Source organism: Coregonus lavaretus (genome assembly GCF_964263955.1).
Source record: "Coregonus lavaretus genome assembly, chromosome: 40".
NCBI lineage: Eukaryota > Metazoa > Chordata > Actinopteri > Salmoniformes > Salmonidae > Coregonus > Coregonus lavaretus.
Window position 1 is genome coordinate 6,535,201 of NC_140027.1, and position 23,846 is coordinate 6,559,046.

Genomic DNA, 23,846 nt, shown 5'->3' on the forward strand with positions numbered 1-23,846 from the left:
CTGTAGAAATGACCAATGAGATTAACCCATAAGAGACTAAGCCCTGTCTAAGCCAGGGGGGCGGGGGTACTACTAAGCTATATGGAATTGTTTTAGGAAGGTCATACCAAGGATCATTTGCGATTTGATTTGGAATTTTAAGACCCCTTAAAATAAAATAAATAAAATGTTGGCCGTACTTCTATTAGCCCATACAAACGCATTGAATAACAGATTCAAGACATGGAACAACAGATCGTCCCCCCAAAAAAGTTTGTTCAGAAGTGTCTGCCCTATATCGGAGATATATGAAAAATGAGGAAACGTATTTATTTAGCCCCTTCTTTTTTAGCACTAAATAGTCTAAGCCCTGTCTAAGCCGAAAAAAATTACAAATTGTATTTGGCCTTACTGCTATTAGCCCATACAAACACATTTCTGGCACTAACAATCTCCATATATACTTCCATTAATTCTTTCAACTGGTACCGGGGGACCTTTAGATGAGTCTTCTGAGGCCTGTGGACGTCCTAGAGCAAAACAACTGACATGTACGTGTTCATGAGAGTCTCACCTTTCCACAGATGACTCATATTAGTGTTGTTGCCCAAACTGTTGGGACGCTACAGACAGAAGTTGGCAGATCGGCTGAACCGACTTCAGATGGGTCCCAAGTTGCTTGTGGGGGTCGTAGAGCAAACCGTTCGGACGCTACAGACGATTTTGTGAGAAGACAGATTTTCGGATGACTCAGGGTTTGACAAACACCACTCTAGCTCTGTCACCGCAGATGCGGAAGTGCGACATAGGCGGATGCGGTGGATTGAGATGCAGATATCTCTAGCTTAAACTGACAGATTTTTAATGGGGATTTTTTTATTATGCTAATTAGATTTTTGCGGGGCCGTGGACATCGTCCTTAGGGGGTTAATATAGCACAGCTTAGGATTTCACACGTCTCAAAAGCTAATGGTTCTGACCGTTTGGAACTTTACGGAGGAGAGCTGCTCTTTCTCCAGCTCCAACTATAGGCTTACAGTGCAGCTCGCAAAAATTATTACGGTCCTAGTTATGAAATTACAACTTCACCCTGTTCATGTAAGTATCCAATTAAGACATGCACGCAAGTGTGAGTAAGAGAGTTGTGATTGTGAGGTGTGTATATAATGTATGTGGACCAGATCACTAGAAATACTGTTCATACACTGTATATCTATGATAGAAAACTGTATCCTCTATGCTCCAGTGTGGATGGATGGATGAATCAATGAATGCAGGGCTCTACAGCGCGACCATTGTACTCGCATATGCGGCTAAATCTTTTGCTGTGCGACCTGGAATTTTATTTTAGGAGTACAAGTGGCCTAGAAAAATGAAGGATTCTAGCTTTAATATCTCAAATATTTGTCGTTATGCTCCTAAATTCCTTTATCAATTTAGACGCACACGTGCTCTTGTAAAAACGGTCAGCGTAGAGCCTTGGAATGAACAGACAGACTGGGAGCAGTACAGTACAGTACCTGCAGAGGTTCTCCTGTGAGATGGTGGACGGAGGGGGGTAGACGCTGTCCGTGCCCTTGGGGGAGTAACTTTTGGTGATCCACGTCACCTTCAGCTCCGCCACCTGGACCTACGGGTTCACATGACACACAGATAACCATTTAGAGCAGTGACATCACACATACTTTAGTAGCTAAGCCTATAATTAGGTGGTAAGGTTATGTGGTCAGTAAAACCCAGGAAAAACTCAGAGGCAAAGTTATAGCCTTTGGATAATGCACTACTATAAAATATGCAAATTGCCACCATCATACCTCTTCGACCACCACCCTGAATTTGCTCTTCTTGCGGAGTACGGGCTTGACCCCGGAGAGCCACTGGACATTGGAGAAAACTTTGGCCGGCCCGATCAGCACCTGGCCTGGGTAGAAACCATAGGCCTCGTCGAAGAACAGACCCTAACAACCAGAGAGGAGATTCATCTTAATAACACACAGAGGCAGTTTCCTTAACCCAGTCCAGGGAGAACCTAAAAAGGTCTGTAAGATATCCTGCTGCTCATTGGTCATTTCAACAAATGACAGGAGAACATAGCTAGTACTTATCAACCTTCAGTGTTCATTTTTTTAAGAAGAGAAAGTTAACTGACTCTACGTAGATACGGTTGTATTGTTTCTGAAATATAACAGCCAAAGTGAACAGGAGTAACACATAGGTATTTCCAGTCAAAGCACAACAGTTTCCGATTAATATTGGACGCACGCAACCTGCTACCTTAAACAAGATTAGGGTCGATCCATTTAAACTCAATTTTCAAAAATCGGTTTCCTAAATTGACCCAGCTCAAATGGAATTGACCCCCAGCCCTGTTACAAAGTATTACCCCACTACCTCTGGTCCATAAGGAGGAATAGGAAGCTCAAGGCTGTGCGCAGTAACTTCATTTCATATTACTTCCACCTAGCCAGCCTTATCAGATCAGTGAAGCGCAGTGGAAGATGGCAGATGGCTACGTTTTCACACAAAATGCAGCTCATGGCATTTCACCTACCGAGTCACTGACGTGTGGACAGACGTCGTATAGCTTGGCGCCGTCCTCCACATTCATGGAACACCTGCAGTAGTAGAGAGAGAAGTTGAGCTAACCATGAAGCAGACAGATGTAAATTAAACAGTTTTGAATTTACACTCATACTGGGACAGATTCTGTACCTGGCTCCATTGGACAACTTGAGGATGATGTGGTTGGTCAGGTCGTACACCTTCCCCAGCCAGAAGTCGTAGGCTATGTAGTCCCCATACATGAAAGACTAGCAGGGAACATACATAAAACAAATGATTGTAACAGAGACATTGATGTGAGATATATATATATATACACACACACACACACACACACACACACACACAGTACCAGTCAAGTTTGGACACACCTACTCATTCCAGGGTTTTTCTTTTGTAGAATAATAGTGAAGACATCAAAACTATGACATAACACATATGGAATCATGTAGTAACCAGAAAAGTGTTAAACAAATCAAAATATATTTTATATTTGAGATTCTTCAAAGTTGCCACCCTTTGCACACTCTTGGCTTTCTCTCAACCAGCTTCATGAGGAACGCTTTTCCAACAGTCTTGAAGGAGTTCCCACATATGCTGAGGACGTCTTGGCTGCTTTTCCTTCACTCTGCGGTCCAACTCATCCCAAACCATCTCAATTGGGTTGAGGTCGGGTGATTGTGGAGGCCAGGTCATCTGATGCAGCACTCCATCACTCTCCTTCTTGATCTAAATAGCCCTTACACAGCATGGAGATGTGTTGGGTCATTGTCCTGATGAAAAACAAAATGATAGTCCCACTAAGCGCATACCAAATGGGATGGTGTATTGCTGCAGAATACTGTGGTAGCCATGCTGGTTAAGTGTGCCTTGAACTCTAAATAAATCACTGACAGTGTTACCAGCAAAGCACCCCCACACCACCTCCATGCTTCACGGTGGGAACCACACATGCGGAGATCATCCGTTCACATACTCTGCGTCTCACAAAGACACACAAATCTCAAATTTGGACTTGTCAGACTAAAGGACAGATTTCCACCGGTCGAATGTCCATTGCTCGTGTTTCTTGGCCCAAGCAAGTCTCTTCTTCTTATTGGTGTCCTTTAGTAGTGGTTTCTTTGCAGCAATTCGACCATGAAGGCCTGATTCACGCAACCTCCTCTAAACAGTTGATGTTGAGATGTGTCTGTTACTTGAACTCTGTGAAGCATTTATTTGGGCTGCAATTTCTGAGGCTGGTAACTTGAATGAACTTATCCTCTGCAGCAGAGGTAACTCTGGGTCTTCCTTTCCTGTGGCGGTCCTCATGAGAGCCAGTTTCATCATAGCGCTTGATGGATTTTGCGACTGCACTTGAAGAAACTTTCAAAGTTCTTGACATTTTCCGTATTGACTGACCTTCATGTCTTACAGTAATGATGGACGGTCGTTTCTCTTTGCTTATTTGAGCTGTTCTTGCCATAATATGGACTTGCACTATTCCCAAATAGGGCTATCTTCTATATACCACCCCTACCTTGTCACAACACAACTGATTGGCTTAAAACACATTAAGGAAATAAATTCCACAAATTAACTTTTAACAAGGCACACCTGTTAATTGAAATGCGTTCCAGGTGACTACCTCATGAAGCTGGTTGAGAGAATGCCAAGAGTGTGCAAAGCTGTCACCAAGGCAAAGGGTGGCTATTTGAAGAATCTCAAATATAAAATATATTTTGATTTGTTTAACACTTTCTTGGTTACTACATGATTCCATGTGTTATTCATAGTTTGGATGTCTTCACTATTATTCTACAATGTAGAAAATAGTAAAAATAAAGAAAAACCCTTGAATGAGTAGGTGTGTCCAAACTTTTGACTGGTACTGTATGCATGTAAATGATGTCTCTATCTTTACCAAAGAATAAGGAGTAAATTATGGACGACCTTCAAGGCATAGGCTACTATGGGAGATACTCGAGAAGGACAAGACAATTGAATAGCCTAATTAAATGAGTATATGTAAGCAAATGGTTAATTAGAATATAAATCGTAACAAAAATAATAAATTACAAATTAATTTGATAAATCACATGTGGAAATGCTTCCATCTTGTAACTCCTCTGTGGACATAGGGTGGTCAAGTGAATACTACGGTATCTCTGGTTTTTCTTACCCAGATGTGATGTAGGTCTTTACTGTTGACGGGGTACAGGACACAGTTGGTCCCCACTAGTTTTACAGCACACTCTATGTCGATGTTGGTCACGATGCCACATTGGTTGTCCTGGAAACCACAACCAAGACAAGGGTTACCATATCACCATCACCCTGACACTATCTAAAAACAATGCACCAATTTCTGTCGGTGCGTTTTAATTTAAGTTTTCTATCACTAGTCAATTCAAGAAATACCACCAAGGGACAGGTGTTGAAAATTCTCATTAGCTACACATACGCTAAAATGTTTACTCAATATGTCAATGTGCTTGCACCAGTCCCCATTATAACAAAGAGGGCATGAAAGCGCATTCTGATAAAGGCATGTAGCACATTCTACATCAAACACTGCAGCTTGTACAGTCATCCTGTGTTGATACGACAGTCATGTAGGGTGTCATCAGCTAACACAGTGTAGTGATACGACAGGAGAGGGAGCTCCGCTTACGTTAGAATTCATCCGCCGCACAATGTCTCGGATAACGATGGATCGATCTATAAGTTTCAGCTGCAAGAGAGGGTGGAGAAAAGAGAGAGGGGGTGAGATGAGAACATCATAGAATATATAGACAAGACTGACAACTGACGTGGTCTAATTTCAGTGGTCATTTAGCATCTTGGTGGCAGCTGGGATGCCATTGGGTCCCGGTTTCCAACCCAATCATCTCATCTGAACCCAGTCTTATGACTGCTGCCTGATACCAATAGTGATAACGCAACAGTGACGTAAGGCTGTGCTAAATACTAGTCAGCCTTTTCCAAACCACAATAATGTACGTACACACCTCTGATCACACAACACTATATAGTACAAGGTATGAAAGTCTCGACTTTGGCCGCAACTTCCCCCTGCCTGGTCTCTCATCCAAATGCCACACAAGGTCGTACAGAGATGATGCGGTCTATAGACAGTGCACTGAGTTTATTCAGGGATCTCTGTGGAAGCGGGGATAAGAGTATCCGAGTAGAAGATCAACATTTGGATGTCAGAGGGTTCAGTTCAGTCTCACTCTCGGCACACACACACACACACACACACACAGATCTGGGAAAACACTGTTGGAATGATGTCCTTGTTAGTCTACAAAACGTCACAGTGAATAAAATACTAAAATAAAATGCCAAAATTCCACCACTGCAGCAGGAGAGTGGCAGTTCAAGAGAGGCACTACTAATTACAAATGATCTATATACCCTGGCAGCCCTAGGTACAGCAATAGCCTAATAATAGGTTGGTGGGTGGTGGATAGATTGATCGATTAAGGGATGATAGATGAATGAAGGAATTGGTATACAGGGAAATTACTAAATGAAAGCAGAATTTACTGGGTGGAAGTAATCAATGAGTGAAAGGAGAAAGGAGGATAAATAGGGTTGGGACTGATTGGTTAAGGCTGTAACTGGGTCATGTCTAGATGAGATACAGCTTTTGTCAAATTTGACATCAAAAGATGCTAACCCTAACCCTTTTCCTAACCTTAACCTAATTATCCTAACTTGCTACTATAATTCTCCTAACCTGCTGCATAAGTTCTCCTAAACGTGCTACGAAAAGTCAATTTACAAAAGCTGTATCCTTTCTAGACAAAACTCAATAACTGAGGGGTGGGAGGGGAGCACAGATGCCTTATCAGGGGCTGACTGGGAAAGCCTGTGCCTCCGAGTGCCGTTCTCCTGTGAACACAATTGGTGAGGTGAAATGTTCAGAATGTTGCAGAAAATTGCAATGACTAGAGCGGACATACTCCTTGAAAGACAATTATATCTGTTCTACTCCATACATTTCTGAAACCTAGACAATACCTTTAAACCAATTCCCAATAAGATACAGTAACTCAAAACACATTTACAGCCTGTATTCCTCACAGTCTTAGCTCTAATTTAGGCGTATCTTTAAATAATAATAAAATAAATAAATAATATGCCATTTAGCAGACGCTTTTATCCAAAGCGACTTACAGTCATGCGTGCATACATTTTTGTATATGGGTGGTCCCGGGGATCGAACCCACTACCTTGGCGTTACAAGCGCCGTGCTCTACCAGCTGAGCTACAGAGGACCACAGGACTTTAATCATCCACCATGTTGATGCAGTAGACAAACATGACTGGGAAATGGGAATTACACACAGGAGAATTAGCTGAGCCCACGCAATACCAGACTCACTAAAAGAGTCAAATCAGCTCGTTGCTGTCTATTCCATTTTCCAAGTGATGACACGTACTGTTCTCAAATGTGTGGGGACAGACAGATCACTCTTCAAAGGCAAGAGTCATTCAGTAAGCCAGGCATAGGCTAGTGGTGGGGTGGCAACATGCTCCATAATACTAATCAGTGTAATTTGGCTAGCGCTAGTAGTGGCAAGTTGCTCCTCTGGCTGGAGTTGGAATGGTTGGCAGCTGCCAGCCGGATGCCTTCACCTACAATATACTTATGGAGGAGAGAGGAGGGAGGCAGGACGAGAGATGATTAGGAGAAAGAAGAGAGGAGAGAAAATTAGGAGGGAGGAAGTGTGGTTATGAAGTGGAAGGGAGTGAGTGTGTTAGCCAAAATTGGACATTATGGAGATATAAAAGCTATTACTTTTGTAATCCTGTATCTCTTGTACACACCAATCTGATTGGGCTAGGCCAGCTGCAGCTATCCCCATGTATTCAGGCTCTGCTGTCTGGACTGTAACCTTACTCCTGTAAATTGTGGGGAGAGGAGGTGGGCAAGATGGGATCGATGCTCCCTTGTAAACTCTTTACACATAACGCCGTCTTAACCGTCACACCACTCCCAGTGTAGAGGGTGGACACACTCATGCATGCACACTTACGCAAACACAGACAGGCCTACACTGAAGCACAGTCCCATGTGTGTGTTTAGTGATTCTAATTCTGCCATGGAGAAGAGGGGTCAGGCAGCCTCCGGATGCACCAATATTCCCACTGCATAGGAACCATGAGGCTAAAATCAATACATACTCAACCAAATATGATGGAAGCAACCATGTGAAGTACTAAGATATGACATTACAATAGAATACAATAGGGCATGCCACACCTTCCAGGAAGCATATTCTACAATGACTATTTTATAGCTATCAAAACAACCCAATTTAGCCTAGTTATCATTCATTATTCATGGGATGCTTGTAACACAGTGGCAGTTCCATCCCCAGAAATAGTCAGAGGGAGAGGAGGACAGGATGAGAGGGAGAGAGCAGAGGAAGGGTCTACAGTCTCTGAGCTCATCTCATTTACAACTGCTGGTGATCGAGAGCTCCGAAAAAGAACAGCATGAATATCTTCCCTCTCTCCCTTTTCTAGTCTTGTATTTTTTTTCTCCCCAGGCCCACCAAAGGAAGCTAGGCCTATTTCCTAGAGATGTCACCACTGACTGTCTCATCTGCTGCCTGCCTGTTCACTGCTCAATGAGCTGATCTGTGCCTCGCCGCATCCTGCACAAATCACTGCTCCTCCTGTAGGTATGGAACACACAGTATGCAATCCAGTTAGGCATACAAATGGTACGTAGCATATGTAAAACTACTAACACAAAGAGAACATACACACTTTCTCCCCTGGTCTGAACAACGATCCTAAAGCTAGAAATATCCATAGGAAAATGCTGAAAACATCCTTAGTGTGTCTCGTACGTTGGAGGATTGCCTGTCGACACGATAGTGGTGTTCAGGAATTCAGTGGAAACACCTGTCAGTATTGGAGTCTTTTGTTCAGGCACCAGTAACTGTCCAATAACAATGGCTGTTAGTCAGCAGCACAGCGTCAAGCGGCAGCCTGGAAACCAGCAGGCTGTTCTGTAAAAGGTGCTGTTAAAGAGGAGGGGGGAGGTATCTCTCATACACACTAGTGCCAACACAATGGCAAACAGACACACACACACACAGGCTACTAGAACACACAAACAAAAGGGACATCTCTCTGAAAGGGCGAGCTAAGCTGTCAGGCTAAAGGCTAACAAAGCAGATCAAAATGTACAACTGTTCCTTTGTCTCATCTCAAGGATGGAGAGTTCTTGTCTGGTGATAGAACAGCATTTCTTAAACTAGGGGTTGAGATAATTCGCCGCTTGGTTCATAGAACCACGGTTACGTGAGTAACCTCCGATATCCACTAAATGTGGTCATGACAGAGTTTTGTTTTCTTCCTACAAATGCCTGATGATCTTCTGAACTTTCCAATCCCTTTGATGCATTTCAGTTATTTCACACCATACTTCCTTCAGTTTGAAATACCGTCAGACTGATTTGTAATTGACTGCCATAGCCCCAAATAAAAAAAGTAAACATTGGCTGTTGATTACATCACCTTTTTTGTTTTAATAATTGAAAATAATATACAGTGAGGGAAAAAAGTATTTGATCCCCTGCTGATTTTGTACGTTTGCCCACTGACAAAGACATGATCAATCTATAATTTTAATGGTAGGTTTATTTGAACAGTGAGAGACAGAATAACAACAACAAAATCCTGAAAAACGAGCTGAGATTAGGAGCACACTCTTAAAGGGAGTGCTCCTAATCTCAGTATGTTACCTGTATAAAAGACACCTGTCCACAGAAGCAATCAATCAATCAGATTCCAAACTCTCCACCATTGCCAAGACCAAAGAGCTCTCCAAGGATGTCAGGGACAAGATTGTAGACCTACACAAGGCTGGAATGGGCTACAAGACCATCGCCAAGCAGCTTGGTGAGAAGGTGACAACAGTTGGTGCGATTATTCGCAAATGGAAGAAACACAAAATAACTGTCAATCTCCCTCGGCCTGGGGCTCCACGCAAGATCTCACCTCGTGGAGTTGCAATGATCATGAGAACGGTGAGGAATCAGCCCAGAACTACACGGGAGGATCTTTTCAATGATCTCAAGGCAGCTGGGACCATAGTCACCAAGAAAACAATTGGTAACACACTACGCCGTGAAGAACTGAAATCCTGCAGCGCCCGCAATGTCCCCCTGCTCAAGAAAGCACATATGGACGGGGCCATTGACCCTCAAATCTTGGGTGAGAACCTCCTTCCCTCAGCCAGGGCATTGAAAATGGGTCGTAGATGGGTATTCCAGCATGACAATTACCCAAAACACACGGCCAAGGCAACAAAGGAGTGGCTCAAGAAGAAGCACATTAAGGTCCTGGAGTGGCCTAGCCAGTCTCCAGACCTTAATCCCATAGAAAATCTGTGGAGGGAGCTGAAGATTCGAGTTGCCAAATGTCAGCCTCGAAACCTTAATGAGTAGTGGGACAAAATCCCTCCTGAGATGTGTGCAAACCTGGTGGCCAACTACAAAAAACGTCTGACCTCTGTGATTGCCAACAAGGGTTTTGCTACCAAGTACTAAGTCATGTTTTGCAGAGGGGTCAAATACTTATTTCCGTCATTAAAACGCAAATCAATTTATAACATTTTTGACATGCGTTTTTCTGGATTTTTTTGTTGTTATTCTGTCTCTCACTGTTCAAATAAACCTACCATTAAAATTATAGACTGATCATGTCTTTGTCAGTGGGCAAACGTACAAAATCAGCAGGGGATCAAATACTTTTTTCCCCTCACTGTATATATATCAAAATGGGGTAACGGGCATGGACTGTCATTTCCCTTTGCTTATTTGAGCTGTTCTTGCCATAATATGGACTTGGTTTTTTACCAAATAGGGCTCTCTTCTATATACACCACCCCTACCTTGCCACAACACAACTGATTGGCTCAAACGCGTTAAGGAAAGAAATTCCACAAATTAACTTTTAACAAGGCACACCTGTTAATTGAAATGCATTCCAGGTGACTACCTCATGAAGCTGGTTGAGAGAATGCCAAGTGTGCAAAGCTGTCATCAAGGCAAATGGTGGCTATTTGAAGCATCTCAAATATAAAATATATTTCGATTTGTTTAACACTTCTTTGGTTACTACATGATTCCATATGTGTTATTTCATAGTTTTGATGTCTTCACTATTATTCTACAATGTAGAAAATAGTTCAAATAAAGAGAAACCCTTGAATGAGTAGGTGTCCAAACTTTTGACTGGTACTGTATATATACAGAGCATTCAGAAAGTATTCAGAACCCTTGACTTTTTCCACATTGTTACGTTACAGCCTTATTCTAAAATTGATTAAATTGTTTTTTCACCCCCTCCTTATTTACACACACAATAACCCATAATGACAAAGCAAAAACTGTTTTTCAGAAAAGTTTGCACATTTTAAAAAAATAACTGAAATATCACATTTACATAAGTATTCAGACCCTTTACTCAGTACTTTGTTGAATCACCATTGGCTGCGATTACAGCCTCGAGCCTTCTTGGGTATGATGCTACAAGTTTGGCACACCTGTATTTGGGGAGTTTCTCCCATTCTTCTCTACAGATCCTCTCAAGCTCTGTCAGGTTGGACAGGGAGCTTCACTGCACAGCTAGTTTCAGGTCTCTCCAGAGATTTTTGATCGAGTTCAAGTCCGGGCTCTGGCTGGGCCACTCAAGGACATTCAGAGACTTGTCCCGTAACCACTCCTGCGTTGTCTTGGCTGTGTGATAGGGTCATTGTCTGAGGTCCTGAGCGCTCTGGAGCAGGTTTTCATCAAGGATCTCTGTACTTTGCTTCTTTCATCTTTCCCTCGATCCTGACTAGTCTCCCAGTCCCTGCCGCTGAAAAACATCCCCACAGTATGATGCTGTCACCATAGGGATGGTGCCAGGTTTCCTCCAGATGTGATGCTTGGCATTCAGGACAAAGAGAAGAGTTCAATCTTGTTTTCGTCAGACCAGAGAATTTTGTTTCTCATGGTCTGAAAGTTCTTTAAAGTGCCTTTTGGCAAACTCCAAGCGGGCTATCATTTGCCTTTTACTGAGGAGTGGCTTCCGTCTGGCCACTATACCATAAAGGCATGATTGGTGGAGTGCTGCAGAGATGGGAGAAACTTCCAGACGGACAACCATCTCCACAGAGGAACTCTGGAGCTCTGTCAGAGTGACCATCGGGTTCTTGGTAACCTCTCTGACCAAGACCCTTCTCCCCCAATTGCTCAGTTTAGCTGGGCAGCCAAACTGAGCAATTGGGGTTTCCAAACTTTTTCCATTGAAGAATGATGGAGGCCACTGTGTTCTTGGGGACCTTCAATGCTGCAGTAATGTTTTGGTACCCTTCCCCAGATCTGTGCCTTGACACAATCCTGTCTCGGAGCTCTACGGACAATTCCGTTGACCTCATGGCTTGGTTTTTGCTCTGACATGCACTGTCAACTGTGGGACTTTATATAGACAGGTGTGTGCCTTTCCAAATCATGTCCAATCAATTGAATTTACAACAGGTGGACTCCAATCAAATTGTAGAAACAGCTCAAGGATGATCAATGGAAACAGGATGCACCTGAGCTCAATTTCAAGTCTCATAGCAAAGGGTCTGAATATCTACAGTACCAGTCAAAAGTTTGGACACACCTACTCATTCTTTTTTTAAACTATTTTCTACATTGTATAATAATAGTGAAGACATCGAAACTATGAAATAACACATATGGAATCATGTAGTAACCAAAGAAGTGTAAAACAAATTAAAATATATTTTATATTTGAGGTTCTTCAAATAGCCATCCTTTGCCTTGATGACAGATTTGCACACGCTTGGCATTCTCTCAACCAGCTTCACCTGGAATGCTTTCCCAACAGTCTTGAAGGAGTTCCCACATATGCTGAGCACTTGTTGGCTGCTTTTCCTCCTTCACTCTGCAGTCCAACTCATCCCAATCCATCTCAATTGGGTTGAGGTCGGGGGATTGTGGAGGCCAGGTCATCTGATGCAGCACTCCATCACACTCCTTCTTGGTAAAATAGCCCTTACACAGCCTGGAGGTGTGTTGGGTCATTGTCCTGTTGAAAAACAAATGACAGTCCCACTAAGCCCAAACCAGCTGTCATCAAGGCAAAGGGTGGCTATTTGAAGAATCTCAAATATAAAATATGTTTTGATTTGTTCAACAAAAAAAAATGGTTGCTACATGATTCCATATGTGTTATTTAAGAGTTGAGATGTCTTCACTATTATTCTACAATGTAAAACAATTGTAAAAATAAAGAAAAACCCTTTAATTACTAGGTGTGTCCAAACGTTTGACTGGTAGCATATGTAAATAAGGTATTTCTGCAAACATTTCTTAAAAACCTGTTTTGGCTTCATCATTATGGGGTAGTGTGTGTAGATTGATGAGAAAAAAAATTGAATCAATTTTAGAATAAGGCTGTAACATAACAAAATGTGGAAAAAGGGAAAGGGTCTGAATATTTCCTGAATGCACTGTATGTGTGCTCTGCATTCTCTACACACACAATGGCTATGTCATAGCACATTTTTAAAGATAAATATTGATATATTACTAGCTCAAACACTGATTCTGCAAAAATTAGAAATTCTTTAGTGGGTGATGGTAATTTCAGATTAAAAGTGTGGGGTGGTAGATACCCAGTTTCCCTCATGGCACAGCTCAGGTGCCTACATACACATAATTCACACAGAGAGCGAGAGAGAGAGCAAGAGAGAGAGCGAGAAGTCCGCTCAGACAGCTCAAGCTCAGACAGGCCCAGCTCAGACAGGCCCAGCTCAGACAGGCCCAGCTCAGACAGGCCCAGCTCAGACAGGCCCAGCTCAGACAGGCCCAGCTCAGACAGGCCCAGCTCATGAGCTCCATCAGCAGCACATTTGAATTCAGAATGGAAAATGAATGTGATTCATGCAGCAAATGTTAGTGCATCGAATCGTATTAAACGAACCGCACCGAATAATTTCAAAATAAAACGTATCGTTCCTGTATCATATCGGAGCCCATGTACCTAGATACATATCAAATGTTCTTGAAAGGGAAAGATGCACATCCCTAGTACAACAGTATTTGTGTTGTCTTCCTGGGCTCATTAACACGAGTCACTCTCTCCAGGTGGGGTGCAGGAGGAAGGATGGAGGAAAAGGAGTGCGAGAGAGGAGAGACTGCAGCCTTGGGCCACGCCTGTTCTCCATTCACATACAGCATGGTCATACCTAAGATGATAAAGATTAAAATATTTATCATACTAGATTCACTCTCCCTCTGTGTCTCTCACACACACCAGGGCCATGTACGACACATAGACACACAAACACCCCTACATTTCCCTCCTCCATCTCCTTTAGACTAGCCTTGTCTGACAGAGCTGGAGGTCCATTGATCCAGACAGTGGGACCACACAGCTTCATTAGAGGGGCTATGTAGTAATGTTCTAGGCCTTTACTCCCGTTCTCCTGGGGGAGAGGAGAACCAGGTGCCGTTAATAGAACTAACAGTCTGGTATAAAACCACTATATACTTCTGAAACAACTGATGGGAGCTGAGGATGGGTCAGCAGCGACAGAGCGAGAATTACTGATTGAGAGTGAAAATAGTGGCAGGGCAAGAGGACAGAGGGAGACAGACAGATAAGGGGAGACAGTCAGACAGATAAGGGGAGACAGACAGAGAGATGAGGGGTGGAGAGAGAGGGAAGTTCAGAGCAAAGCAGAGGGAGGGGGAAAAAACAACAGAGAGAAAGAGAACCAGACACAGAACCAGCCTGTCTCCCCCACTGTGAGGGGTCAATACTGCAGAGGGAGAGAGGCTGCAGCCAGCCGGCCTTTCTTCTCAAGTCCCCAGTGGACACATCCACCACACACAGAGAGGCAGCGAGAGCGAGCAAGAGAGAGCGAGCGAGGCAGAGAGAGAGCGCGAGCGAGGCAGAGAGAAAGAGCCAGCAAGGCCGAGAGAAAGAGCGAGCAAGGCCGAAAGAGAGCGAGCATCAGATACATAATCTAAGGAGGGGTGTGGTTGACAACAACCCTTCCACATTACATCACTGCTCTGCATTCTCCAGCACAGTACTCCACAGGGACAGGGAGGAGGGGACGAGAGAGATAGGAGAAGGAGAGGGAGGACGGGAGATAAGGGGCAAGGTTTACAGCTTACCGTTTCACATCTTTGTAGTGAGTTACCGAGGCTATTCTCTCAAGCCCTTGGCTATAGGGAAGGATGGATCCAAGATGACAGCTGCTTCTCTCCTTCTCTACTCTCACCTCTCCTCCACCTGCTGTAACGCCTCTTCACCTTCCAGACCTCCTTTGTCACTTTCTCTCCCTATGCTGATGATCCCTTGTTCTGGCTGCTTGTGAACGTGTGACGTGTGTGTGTGTGTGTGTGTGTGTAGAGCTGGACCCTAAGGCCTTTGGCTGACCAGCAGTGTGTTGTGTGTGTGTGTGTGTGTGTTTGTCTACACTCTCTAAGCTAAGGCCCTGGCACCTGCTCAACATTACTCAAGCACTCCCCTCGAACACTGAGGCTACTTGGCAGTGGCAGTGTGTCCCAGTTTACTTCATTAATAGTCAACTACAGGACCAGCAGTTTATTCTATTCTCTGAGCACTACAGGACTAGAACCAGGTTGCTAAGTAGCAAAGAGGCTAGTAACGAAAAAGTGACATAGTAGCAAAGACCCTCAGTTTGCTAATGTGGCTAATGACTGTGATGCTAATGCTAATTGCGTTGAAACAAACTACATGTCAATAAACATGTGAGGAGAATGGTGCTGCATCAAGGTGGTGTCAGCCATTTAGTCTTAACTGTAAGTCAATTAGATCATCTGATGTCTAAATACAGATACCCTAATTTGTGATAGCTTAAGGCTCCTCAGTAGGGAATGGCTAACCGCTAATGGCAATTATTCAAACAGCATGCTAATGAGTTGGCTACATAATTAATAACCTAATAATGACAAGATGGTTCCTGTCTCAATGAGATTGGAGAAGGCTAGCTAGCTACTGTTATCAGCATATGTGGAGTGACTGGGAAAAAAGGTGACAAATAGGACCAAGGCTTATGTATGACATCATGTTCTCCAGAGGGGACAGAGCAGGAGAGACGAGGTCAGAAATGCAAAGCATGAACCTTCTTCATCTAATCGTTGCTGTGCTGCTGCTTACGAGCCTCTGAAAAGCCTACCTCTTTAACCTTTTCAGCTGGTCGTGTGGTGACACCAAATGTATATCAAACCATTATTTACATTCCAGTGCCCAACACAGGCCGTTATCTGACTGAATGCTCACTCATTACCCCGGATAAACCAGAGTCAGCCCTTTGCAAACAAATAAAGACCAATACTGGTCAATGCTGATACTCAGCGTTTTAGCCTAGCATAGATTAGCCTTAGCAATACCTTTAAAACGGCACCCTGAAAGTACCGCACTACCTTCAGAGCAACAACAGGGGACCAAATACTCCCAAGTCTGTATGTAAAAAGGATATAGGCCTATTCAGCAAACTAAGGGGATAGGCCTATAACTGCAACTGCATGCAACAAGAAATGACTCTAAAAATAGACACGGTAAAATAAAAAATTAAATACAAAGAGGAAAAACGAACCGGAGGGACAGAAGGGGGGGGGGGGGCCTTATCACTTAAGGACAAAAAGCTCTTCATTAGCATAGCAGCCATCTGTCCAGATCTAGCCCTTATATTCCTCGCTTTCCCTCCCCTCCCTGTATCTCTCCATCATGCCCCCTCTCATTACCCCTCTATCATCCTGTTGTTATCTTTCCATCTCCCTTCATCCTCCTCTTTCTCCCCTTACTGTCTCCATCTCTCCTCCGCTCTCTCTTCATCCCCCTCTCTCTCTGCGGTAGAGACGGCAGCAGTCGGCCCTGGCCCCGGCTGCACCCACCGTCATTACCAGTATCAAGCCACACTCCACTCCTCCTCCACCCCCAGGGCCAACGCCGTCCCCGCAGGGAGGGGCCCCTGGCCTGGGCGTCACGGTCAACTCAGCCCCCCCTCTGTCTGACAGCTCAGTCTCCGAGCCCAGCATTGAATAAGGGATAAGAGGGTGGGAGGGAACCCATCGCCCCACCACAGTACCACGCCCCGCGTTCCACTGTCAGCTACCTGCTGCAGTGATAGCCTATCATAGGTCGATTGGGAGTGCTAGACAGTGTACTGCAGCAACAGGGCTGAGTCAGCTAGTGTCCTAGCAATGCCGCTGTGTGTCCACTGTCGCTGTACTGAATTTTAGGCAGCCACAGGCTTCCACAGCATGGACCCTGTCAAAGACCTTCAATAGGCTCCTTAGCCTCATTGAGAAACAATGTCCTTAGTAGTCAAGAGACGCACTATTTTCAGTCCTAGCGTCCTTGCTAGGCTAGCGATGTAATTGCTATTCATGGGGCACCTCCAGTTAGTGGTTAATCCATTTAACCGAGCGCAATATTAACGGCTTTTCATACATCAGTCTTGATGAAGACAGCAAGGCTGAAACATGGGGTTCTTTGTGCATTTTATAATATGACTGTAGGCCACCTTCATGAGAGTGCAAAGCCCCTTCCTATCCAATCAGGTTTAAAAGGGGTAGCTACACATTCTATTCAACTGAGCCTCATTAAAACCATTTCGCTCATAAGTCTTGAAGAAAGCAAGGTTCAAACATTGGGTAGTAGTCCACCTCAGAGAACTAGCAAAGCAAAACAAAGCACCTTCCTTTCCAATCAAGTTGGATGGAGAGATCACTATAGAGGAAAAGGATTGTCCGCTCAAACAAAGACGTCACAGAGATAGAGGCGGTGGTCCTTGCCCTAGATTATATGATTACTCACACCCATTATCATCTCTTAGAAAAGACAGCGACTGAGGCTCAATGCAATGTGCCAAGCCTTACACATATCCCCCATATCTTTCACTGTGTCAGAGGCAAAAGCATGTTCTTGACCGGCTTCGATAATGGGGTTCTGGGGTGTGATTGAAACAGCGCCACTCCGGTGGAAGATCTGAGACCAATCATACGATACTCTCCCTTTGGAGATGTAATTAAGATTTCATTGGGTAAACGCAGGGTAGCTTATTACAGTGCAGATGAAATATAGAGTCAGTCTGCCATTGTTGAGGCGGCGGCGTCCCTCTAAATACGTTTCCACAGGGGAACGCGGATAAAGAGTAATATGGTTCCATCTGAAGATAAATAACTACCGAGGTGACAGTGGGAAACGCAAGCGGTGCACCCCACGGGACGCTTCTTTTTCTATTACACTTTCTCCGAGTACGAATAATAACTGTGTGGGGGGGGGGGGGGGGCTGGTAGATCAGGTATTCAGGTAGCCTCGTCGAGAACCAGGCTTCCCTAATAGGAAAGCCTGGTGAAGTCAATGGCAGAAAGTAGCTACAAAGGGGTGGAAACCAGTGACGCTTCGCAACACGTCAACCCAATCCCTTGCTTGGGCGGAGCTCAAAAGGTGCCCACTAAATTTGTTTGTGCCATAGGAGCAACAGTGCATGACGATGGTCGGGAAATAGCTCATTCAAATCCCATCAAAATATGTTGATGTAGCCGTGTTTGTGGTGACTTTCAATTTCAATCAATCGGAGACCGTCGGCCACACTTGATACACTCAACTTTTACCATAGCCTGTAGGTAGACACGTCATAACGAACACCTTTGTTTTTTGTAGTGCTCAAGCAGAAGAGTTGTATAGCCTTCAATGACTCGATTTTGTGTATAGAGCACACTTCTGGCAAAACAGAATTCAGTTTTTCCTCTAGGTTTCTTAAATTTTATGCAATGTTACAAAATAGCATACATTTACATTACATTTACGTCATTTAGCAGACGCTCTTATCCAGAGCGACTTACAGTTTGTGAGTGCATACATTATTTTTTACATACTGGTCCCCCGTGGGAATCAAACCCACAACCCTGGCGTTGCAAACACTGAGCTACATCCCTGCCAGCCATTCCCTCCCCTACCCTGGACGCGACGCTGGGCCAATTGTGCGCCGCCCCATGGGTCTCCCGGTCGCGGCCGGCCACGACAGAGCCTGGATTCGAACCAGGATCTCTAGTGGCACAGCTAGCACTGCGATGCAGTGCCTTAGACCACTGCGCCATTCGGGAGACCTGAATGGCGCATACGCAACAACTCTGCAAAATGTGTCCTATCCGGTCAGAAAACAGTGACTAACATAACGCAGCACCCCTTCTACTAGCACGTGGGGGGAGGTTCTTGAAATGTATCATCCACTAAAAATGTTGCACACCATTCTAGCCAATTCTTCAGACCGCCAAAGGTTGGTGTGACAACAACGTGATTTGGATGCATGGCTATGCAAAACTAGGGTTGAGGTAATTACTTTTCGTACACATTGATGTATCCCCCTATTCCAGTGTCCCTGGAAGAGTGTGAAAATGGGTATAAAGCAGAGGAAGGTGAGAAAGAAAAGCAGTCAATCTAAGGACAGACTTTCTTGGAAATATTATATTTTTGCATACTGCAGGAAGTGGCCTGGTCATGAATTACAGATGTGGATCTTTGAGTTGCTCAAGAGAATATGTGACTGACGAAACACCATCTGAGCAGCAAGTGGACAGAGGACGCACACTGACAGTAGAGATGGGGAAAAACAAATCGATACAGTTACATATCGGGATATTATGACGAAATATCATATTGTTTTGACAATATAGCACTAAAACTCCAGTCATTTTCCTTCATAGCTTGTTCTCCATCTCAATTTTAAATAGGGGGCCAATTTGTTTTCAGCACTTTTAATTTCCATGACTGATCAAAACTAGTTCTCACGGCCCTCTTGTCCCTCTGCAGTAGACATATAGTGAGCAATATGTTTGGAACAACAAATCGTAATAATATCTGAGTATGGAATTGCAATACATTCAGAACCGTGAGAATCGCAATCCATATAGTATGGGCACCTAAGTAACGTGATAATATCGTATCGTCCCTGGCAATTCCCAGCCCTAACAGACAGCCAAACAGATGCACACACACATGGAGGAAGAATAAACACACAGATCAGGCTGGACAAACACACAACCTAATAAGGATGACACACACACACAGGGAGGGCAATGTTTAAGGCCTAAAACATGACTGGCATTTAGTCACACAGAGCCAAGTCACCCGTGTGTGTGTGTAGGTAAACATCCCTGACCCATTGTTATCCCCACAGACACACGACTCGACCTTTGTCCTGACCTCCAGACCCTGACTCCATGGCTAGAACTTTACACATTTACCCCAGAGGACAAAGCAGCACGGCCTGCCTGCACTGTTCACCGTGAGCATCTTCTAGGCCCAGCCCATCCCAGCTCCTCTCGCTCAGTGTGCCCCTTTTCCATAAGGCCCTGGAGTGAGCTCCCTGTTACTGCAGTACTGAATCCCATTATGTCAACACGACAATAGCTCTCTATTTGGTTTGTAATGATACTGCCTTTGTCACTTAACTCTACAATGCTTTTGTGCATGGGCTTTGAGCGCTTGGATACTCTGCTTTGGGCAATCTTTCTTTTGAATGAATATTGTGAATCGATTGGACCCAAGGCCTATTTACCTTGATATTTTTGTGATGGCATAGGTTCATGCATAAGACACAGTGTACATTTTGTGGGCCATAGTTTTATGGTTACCTGATTTGATAATGACTATACTAGGCCATAGTCTCAACCTGCTTCCGACTAGGTTAGGTAGCTAATGCAAAACTAATTCATAGGCAAATAACACTTATACCTTTGTATCAAAGTATTATTGTTAATAAAAAATAAAACGTATGCAGGCTGTTATCCACTTTAAAACTGCCTTTGGCCAATGCAAACAAACATTACAGCATCAGTATCTTTGATTAAACTGTTACTGACTCCTCGTGCAGTGGAGGGATGGCCTTGGATATCTCGCTATAGCATAGAATCAAAGATTTTTTATAACTAACCCAAGTAAGACCACAGCCTTTTAGTTTCCAATTGGAGGAAATGAATCATAGTGGGCAGAACAAGCTGGAATGTGGGCAGAGCCAAGCACGAGCTAGCGAGATCCTATTGACGCATTCTAGCATGTATTTGCATATTTCTGTTAGGGAAGGCCTACTCTGTGAAGTGCGCGTGTGCAATAGCTCAATTCGCCCTTGCACTCCTGAACAACCCACTCTGTTCGTAAAATATTCTAGTTTTGGTAACAGAAAACTGTATTGATGTCATCAAATATGTTTAATCGATGAGAAAATTAGCAGAATGTCGGCCAAAATCCATCTAGCTCCATCTCCTCCCATCCCAATATTTGGTGGTGAGTGGAAACGCCAACCATTTGCCTCAGATTTCTAGATCCGGTGAAACATCTGGCTCATTGTTCTATAGGTGATATAATCTTAGCCATCTCATCTCGTTATGTGTCATGGCTAGCTTGAGCTGTCAGTGTCAGATACAGCATCAGCTAGAGAGACCACCTTACATGATTCAGTTAAAGTCTCATTGTTTTATCAGCAGTTTGAGCAAGTGTTCCCTCTCCTACAAAAGTTATCAATCATTTGACTCATTTATTTAAAACCTGAGATGCAAACTAGCTAGCTAATTGGGCAGCAATGTGCGTTTAATTAGCTATCAAGTTAGCCTAGACATCCTGCCAGTTAGCTAAGCTGGTTAGTGTTTAATGTTAACTCTACAGAAATAAATGTCTGTGTGCCGATTAAACTAGCTAACACTAATTAAAAAAAACTAGCTAGCCAGCTAGTTAGCTAAGCCTGCTAAGTCACACCCAGTTGTACTGCACATTTCAAGAAATGTGTGCAATATGCTGAAGCTAGGTAACGTTAACCGCAACAAACTAAACAAGCGCGCGGACAAAACGTTCGCAACGCTGGTTATAGCATGGTAAACCGGTGTAACGTTAGTAGTTAATTGAACCAGCTAACGTTAGCTGTCAATAATAACGGGAAAACACACCTTGGAAGTGTTGTAAGCTTGCTAACTAACGTTACCGCCAACGTTGAAAACATATTGTGTGGCTAATTAGCTAACGTTAACAGACAATTACCTTTGTTTCCCGAATGTCTTGCTTCCCTCCTTCTGGGTACCACTGCACCCGGACAAAACCCCTTCCCAGAGGAGCGAGGCTGTCCACAACACTGCTCTCGGTGTCCGAGTTACAGGGGATACAGCCACCGCCAACACCACCACCGCTTCTACCTCCGCCATCGTCGAGGTCCGAGTCTGAATCAAACTCCTCCTCGCCTTGTATCATTCTGACTAGGCCGAACCGGACCAAGTCACGATACCGACCTGACACCAAATCGTGGGAGAAAAGAAGCCGCTGGGAGCCGCCTGCAGAAGGAGAGAGCGCTATGGATGGAGGCTCCGAACCCGGGCTTACAGCCGGAGAAAGAGCTGCGTCTGTTGCTATTGCCTCCGATGCCACGGGTTCCGCCATCGCTGCTGTTGTCAGGGAATAATGCGAGAAAGGGAGAGGATGGTGAAGAAGAAAAAAGAGAAACCCGTAACCAGGGAAGTGCACGTGTTTACGTCGATACGTAGGGCGCGCGCTGCGTAAATGCGCTCAGAGAATAATCGAGGGCCTGTCAGATCGACATAGGCGCTTTTTATTTCAGCGTGGGTTTGGTGAGTACATGAGTCTGAGACAGATATATCACACCGTTATTATAACACATCTTTCTTTATATTCTAGTCACACAGTAAGGTGTTGCTAGCTACATGATGATACAAATGTATGATGTCATGTGCCCAATTTCATAGAATTAGGGTCCCCCTAGGACACGGCCTATTGTCAATTAAGTTAATTAAATATCACAGCCATGATCATGGTCTTTTAAATATAATGCCATCAACAAGTCTGTAGCCCGAGCTCGAATATGCATTCTATGCGCGCGCTTCACCCATAAGCATGAATGGACCAATTTTCGCCACTTGGTGTCAGTGTGCGAGTGTTCAAGTTCGCTTATTATTGCAGACACAGACATGGTTTTAACACAGGATTGTGACATGAAATAACATATTTTGTGCATACCGTGCCTGACACTGTAGTAGGCTAACGTGACGGGGCATATTGGGACGTTTGTCTTATTTGGCATGCGCAAAAATGCGCGTTTCTACACAATGCCAAAGCATATTAATCTATGAAAATGTATGCACTCACTAACTGTAAGTCGCTCTTATCCAGAGCGTCTGCTAAATGACTAAAATGTAATAATGCGAGAAGCATAAGGGATATTTTTTGCACAAGGGATTCCGTCAAATACATAGGCTAACTCTGTTCTATACCTGCATTTATCAGGTTGCCAAATTTTTGTAAAACTAATTTCGTATAGGTCAACAACGTATTAGCAGCAGGGGATAAACTATAAATTAAAACTGAAATAATGATCAACAAATACTTACCTGCTCCCCCTAATCCTCTTATAGATTTGAACAAAATATCATGGGAAACAAACTATGAACCACCATCTCGAGACAATTAATTCCCAATGGAAAAGTTTCCCTTAACTGAGACGTTTGGTAAATAGATTTGGGCAACCCGATAGGATTATAATACAGTCACCAGCAGGCCTATGCCATGTGATATTGATATCAACATTTAAATAAAATAGGCATTTTAAAATTACACACATATTCTCCACATATGTTTGAAATTATACACTGAACAAAAATATAAATGCTAAATGTAAAGTGTTGGTCCCATGTTTCATGAGCTGAAATAAAAGATCCCAGACATTTTACATATGCACAAAAAGCTTATTTCTTATTAATTTTGTGCACAAACTTGTTTACATCCCTGTTAGTGAGCATTTCTCCTTTGCCAAGATAATTCATCCACCTCACAGGTGTGGCATATAAAGAAGCTGATTAAACACCATGATCATTACACAGGTGCGCCTTGTGCTGGGGACAATAAAATGCCACACTAATATGTGCAGTTTTGTCACACAACACAATGCCACAGATGCCTCAAGTTTTGAAGGAGTGTGCAATTTGCATGCTGACTGCAGGAATGTCCACCAGAGCTGTTGCCAGAGAATTGAATGTTAATTTCTCTACCATAAGCCGCCTCCAACGTCATTTCAGAGAATTTGGCAGTATGTCCAACTGGCCTCACGACCGCAGACCACGTGTATAGCATTGTGTGGGCGAGCGGTTTGCTGATGTCAGTGTTGTCAACAGAGTGCCCCATGGTGGCGGTGGGGTTATGGTAAGGGCAGGCATAAGCTACGGACAACAAACATAATTGCATATTATCGATGGCAATTTCAA

The 23,846-nt window shown here is 43.8% G+C and overlaps 1 protein-coding gene across 1 annotated transcript in view; it reads right to left on the reverse strand.

Annotated features, from left to right (window-relative positions):
• Positions 1 to 22,026, reverse strand: part of LOC311113481 ((E3-independent) E2 ubiquitin-conjugating enzyme UBE2O-like) — a 37,366-nt gene extending 15,340 nt beyond the window's left edge. The window contains exons 1-7 of the mRNA XM_084156705.1: positions 21,619 to 22,026; positions 5,195 to 5,254; positions 4,703 to 4,813; positions 2,692 to 2,789; positions 2,531 to 2,594; positions 1,794 to 1,937; positions 1,500 to 1,609 (exon numbers count right to left, since the gene is read on the reverse strand). Of these exons, the coding sequence (XP_084012831.1) occupies positions 1,500 to 1,609; positions 1,794 to 1,937; positions 2,531 to 2,594; positions 2,692 to 2,789; positions 4,703 to 4,813; positions 5,195 to 5,254; positions 21,619 to 22,011 (980 nt within the window). The 5' untranslated portion in view covers positions 22,012 to 22,026. The remainder of the gene's footprint in view (positions 1 to 1,499; positions 1,610 to 1,793; positions 1,938 to 2,530; positions 2,595 to 2,691; positions 2,790 to 4,702; positions 4,814 to 5,194; positions 5,255 to 21,618) is intronic.
• Between the last annotated feature and the right edge of the window lie 1,820 nt (positions 22,027 to 23,846).